At 30.7% G+C, this 5,400-nt stretch overlaps 1 protein-coding gene across 2 annotated transcripts in view; it reads left to right on the forward strand.

Annotated features, from left to right (window-relative positions):
* LOC106470703 (protein phosphatase PP2A 55 kDa regulatory subunit-like) overlaps window positions 1-5,400 on the forward strand; it is a 76,198-nt gene that overhangs the window by 32,001 nt on the left and 38,797 nt on the right. Inside the window, exon 4 of one of the 2 annotated variants that reach the window (XM_013931269.2) lies at window positions 1,493-1,658. In XM_013931269.2, the coding sequence (XP_013786723.1) occupies window positions 1,493-1,658 (166 nt within the window). Of the gene's footprint in view, window positions 1-1,492; window positions 1,659-3,551; window positions 3,672-5,400 lie in introns of those variants that run through there. The other variant, XM_022399340.1, reaches the window with a different exon arrangement.

The following is a 5,400-nucleotide window of genomic DNA, read 5'->3' on the forward strand; positions in this document are numbered from 1 at the left end:
GGGAATAACCTTAACAGTGTTACAAAGGAAAGGGATCTTGGTGTAATAGTCGATCAGTCTCTTAAGCCACCCAAGTAGTGTGCTGTTACTAGAGGTAAGGCAAATAGGATTTTAGGTTGTATCTACAAAAATATTGAATACAAGTCTAAAGAGGTTATGATTACATCGTATAGGTCACTGATTAGGCCACATTTGGAGTGTTGTGTTCATTCTTGGGTTCAGAGGAAGGTTACTAGAATGGTGCCTGGGATGGAGGAGTTAATTGTATGAGGAGAGATTAAGATCTCTAAAATTGTTTTCTCTTGAAAAAAGAGTTAGAGGAGATCTGATTGAAGTATTTAAGATTGTAAAGGGAATTGATAACATTGATGCATCATCTTTCTTCATACTTAATGCAGAGAATAGTAGGACGAGGGGACACAAATATAAATTTTGGCAAGGTACGAGTCACCTTCAGCTAACACAGTTTTATTTTTCTAACAGGGTGGTTGGCCTCTGGAATGGGTTGCTTTCAGATGTTGTGGAGGCAGTAAATTTAAGTAAGTTTAAGAGAAAGTTTGATAAATATATGAATGATACAGCTGGCTTTAAGATTTCTATTTTTTTTATGGTTTTAGTTTAGTTTAGAGGATGGGACAGCTGAGATGAACCTGTGGGTCCCTTGTTGTCCCTAAACTTTATGTTAAGTTTAGCAGTGTAATATTTTGTTCATGCAAAAATAATGATAAATAACTTGTCAGTAAATACAAGACACAGCCTATAACAAGTATACATTAAGATAGTCTCCAAACTGGATTCCCTGTTATCTCATGACCTGAAGTTGAAAAAGTTTATATAAAACAGACTACAGAATGTTCAGCTTGCCACTTTACCACACACAGTAATGTTGGTCTAAACACAAGCAAGGCATGTATGCATGTATATTTTTTTCACCATCAGTAGTGTACATATTCTTTACAAACTACTGAACTGTAGATGATACTCAAAATTAATCTAAAAGAATTTGCTTTTTTGGTAGTTTCCATTGTTAATATGGTTATATTTGCCTTTGAAAATTTGTTTACAAACTATACCAGTATTAATTCCAATTTGTGTAGATAAGTATGTTTTGTTTTCCTCCTATGCCAGTAGCAAGTATAACACTTTACAGAATAAGTAAAATTAATTGCTGTATGATAGATTAGAGTTATGGTATTTAGAATAGTGTGTTTTATGCTATGTTTATACAAATTAATTGTGAAAGGTAAATGAAAACTATTGTGGTGCATTTCACAGGGAGTTGGATATAATTTCTAACATGATTAACCTTTTCTGGTAACTTGGTAGGCGATGTCTTTTAGGTATAAGTTATAGTGGATCTTATTTTCTGTATTTGAACTATTGTATGAGTAGAGTAGAGCTGGGGGAGAAAAAAAAAAGAAATGCTAGTTAAAACAATAATGTTTAAGACGATTGAACTGAATTATTATTTGCAAAATATCATTTTTGTCAGTCTAAACAGGCATTGCCAAGGAGAGGTGAATACAATGTTTATAGTACCTTCCAAAGCCATGAAGCTGAATTTGATTATCTGAAAAGTCTAGAGATTGAGGAAAAGATTAACAAGATAAGGTGGCTTAAACGTAAAAATCCTGCTCATTTTCTGCTTTCAACAAATGGTGAGTTTCTCACATTTAATATAGTGGTGAAGCTCTAGTAAAAGTATGGATAATGCATAGTTCAGTTATTTTTGTAGTAATTCTTTTTATAATACCTGCTTTCATGATGTGACTAGACATGGAAAAGTTTAACCCTGTTGGCTCCAGTACCTGCACTAGTTATCTAAAACGTTTTCTTGAAGTACTACACTAACAATTTAAAATATATATATATATAATAAATTTCAACTTTTACACTAATAATATTCAAACATTTTATACATGTATGAATAAGTTCTTGAAAGAAATGTTAAATGTCTGGTAATTGAGCTTTTTTTATGTATATGAATTGTAAATTTTACGTGTAACGATTTTTTTATAAACTTGTTTATGGTCTCTAAGGTTTGACTTAGTAATAATACTAGAAAAGAACTTTGTATTTCAAAGTGTATGGTGCATATTTAAGCATTGTAGAGACTGGGATATTATTTTTTCAATTCCATACTTAGAGTACAGTGTATATTTTTTTCATGAAATGGGCTATATATCTAGTTTTGTCATAAGCTATCCATGTTACCACATTTCAGATATTTTGAAGCTATATTTATAAGGAACATAACTGTATAAATATTGAGACAATGTAAATGGGCATTGGGTGGGAGCTTTGATTTGCTTGATTTGTTACATAATTTGTCTTTAAAAAGGGTTCTAGACTTCTTTTTTTGGGGGGTAATTTACAGTTCACATGAGCAAAGTAAGATGTAAAACAGTAATTTTTATGGATGTCAAATAAATTCAAACTGCTTGGATAGGTAAAATGGAATATTATGAGCAATAACACAAAAGATTTGGCTCAACTGATTTCTTCAATTTCCAACAGTTTTTCTATTACAGTATGTCAGTAATTGATGTACAAATATAAGAACCTTATATATATATATATATATGGCAGCTTTTTCCCACACTGCCTTTGAAAAGCTGTACATATAGGAGAAGCTCAACATTCACTTTTAAAATGATGGGAGAAGAGGCATGAATAATGTTGATGCCAAATTTCATTTTGTAAGCAGGATATTCTACATTAAATTGTTAGGACTTAATCACACTAGCATTTACATTTCAAAATGTGATGTAACTTAAAGAATAAAAGTGTAAATTTACTGAATATTATTGTGGAGCAGCTCTTAGCATGACTGAAATGCTTAACAATTACTTTTTACAGTGGGTGCTATAAGTAGCTCAGAGCTTTGGCTGAGTGAAACCAAGAGTGCAACATAATTAATCTTTTTAAAGTCCAGGAAATAATTTACAGTGACAGATTAACTTAAACTTTTCCTCTCACTGGGGACAGGCACTTTTTCCAGATTAACTTAAACATTTCCTGTCACTGGTACTTTTGCTTGTTACTTATGATGCTGTTTTAATAAAAAAAACCCACAAAAGTTGTAGTTTATCACAAGCAACTTGATTGTGTAAACTGAAGGTTTTTTGTTTTTATTTTAACCTTCTCACTAAAGGTAAGTCAAAATGCACATTTCACGATCTTTTGCAATTACATTCAAGACTTAATTACACTACTTTATTGTCAATGTATATGAATAAACTTGGCATTCAAATGTAGTTAATAAATCAAATGTTAATATCATGTTAGCTGACTGTCCATCATATTATGGAAAATGCTGATTAATTTTTTTAAATAAATGTTTTATGAACATATTTTCTAAAAACTAATTATATTATAGTAACAATGTATGTAGAAAGAATGTTTATCCTTTTTTTTTAGTATTTCATGAAAACAACATTTTTTGTTTATATTTGATCATCTCATATAAGTGGTCCTTGATTAGAATTTTGAGTTATTTATATTTTTATTTTATGTTCAAATCTTCTTCTTGATAAAGCCTTATAGATTGAGCCATGCGAAAAAATGGTTCTTGAAGAAATATTCCTACATGGTCAAATGTCCGAACCTGTGGTATATTAATTGTGATGGCAAAGGCAATGAATTTTATGGTGAAGGGCAAATGCACGAAGGTATAAATTTTCTTAAAAAATGCTTATAAATTTTTGACTAACTTTTTATAAATCTCTTATGTAAGGTGACAAAGATCGATAATAATGTATTGTAGTGCCATTATTGGATTGAAAAGATTTTTTTCGACACATACTATTAATGGTATTTATTATATAATGTGATATTATCCCTGATTTAATGTATAATTATTCAAATATTCCAAAATCTTCTTGTAAATATTGTAATACTTATATAAAAATATATAATAATAATAAAAAAATCAGATATGTTACTTTACCTCTGTTAACATAAATAACTATTCCCATTTAGTACTGCCCTCTATATGAAAAACTTTTTTCACATGCTACAAGCCTTGAGCTCCCACGTGCTTTACAATCAAATGGTTCAACTGCATCTCTCATGCAAATCGCCATATCAATAGAAGTGCAACATACACTCTTGATGCATGTGACTCCCTCTATTCACTTCTTGTTTGGCAGTGATCATGTTGTGACATTTAGTTTTTGCTATCTTCAAGTGTTTTTTTTTCCATATCTTAGTATCAATTTCTCTCAACAAGTATACTATTTGTTATACAATAGTGATATTTGTAACTTGATGAGTTAACCCAAAGTGGAATTATTTTATCTTTCTACCCAGTTATGGAACTTGTTACTTCATTACAAAAACTTTTTCTATATTTCTGCCCACACAGTTGTGTTTGGTTATTCATTTTGAATTCTGAATTACCACTTTAGAGGTTATATGTTCTGTCAGCACATTTACACAGGCATCAGGTGGTGGTATTCCACTGGGGAATTATCAGCTTTACTTTGTTGGGACATTGATCATCCAATGAGCTGACCTATATCGGGTCTCAACTTGAGTTTGGGGACCCACATATTTTGAAATACAGTCTACAAACTTTGGAAAGATAAGACATTATACTGTTATGATTTTTAAATATTTTTATTGTTAAAATTACTATTTACTAGCGTAAGTACCTGGCTTTGCTGAGGTTATTAGGTTGATATATTCTAGATGACTATGTCAGTGTGTGTATTCTGAACCTATTTTTGCATAAAAGAACAGTCCAAATATTTTAAACTTATTTTTGTTTCCCAGAAACACAAAAAAAATCATAAAGGTACAATGATGATAAAATTATTAAAGATGCCACTATACTTCACATTATCCAACCTATATAAAAGCCAGTGTGTGCTGTGTCACATCACACTTGATTTCTCAAAATAAGAGGAGTTTAAAAGCCAAAATGCATTTATCCAGATAGAATAGTTCGTTTAATGTCTGCCCATTATGATTTTAGTAACAGTGTGCAAGGGGGGCTGCGAAACCTTGTAAGTGTATTGAATGTTGGTAGGATTTAAAAACATTAATAGATATGCCTAAATTAAAGACAGTGTGATATAACCTAGCCTAGAGCGACGTGCATAAAATTTATCCTGCAAGTAAAATATCGATCCAGTTTTTAGCTTAAATTGTTTCTGAATTTAATCAACGGAGACTCTACATTAAGAAATCAACAAATATTTTTTTCCAATGTTATAGTTTATACATTTCATTTTATATTTTCAGTAAATAGACTAACAACAACATTAGGTTATACTTTGTTGTTAAGCAACATGACATAAAAGCCATTTTTAAAATGCCTTGTTACCAAAATGCACTGGCTTTTCTATATGTATTTTTGCTAGTTTGCCTTATTAACCCTCTTCATTTGGGTCACGG

Source organism: Limulus polyphemus, unplaced genomic scaffold (assembly GCF_000517525.1).
Source record: "Limulus polyphemus unplaced genomic scaffold, Limulus_polyphemus-2.1.2 Scaffold4170, whole genome shotgun sequence".
In the NCBI taxonomy this organism is placed as follows: Eukaryota; Metazoa; Arthropoda; class Merostomata; order Xiphosura; family Limulidae; genus Limulus; species Limulus polyphemus.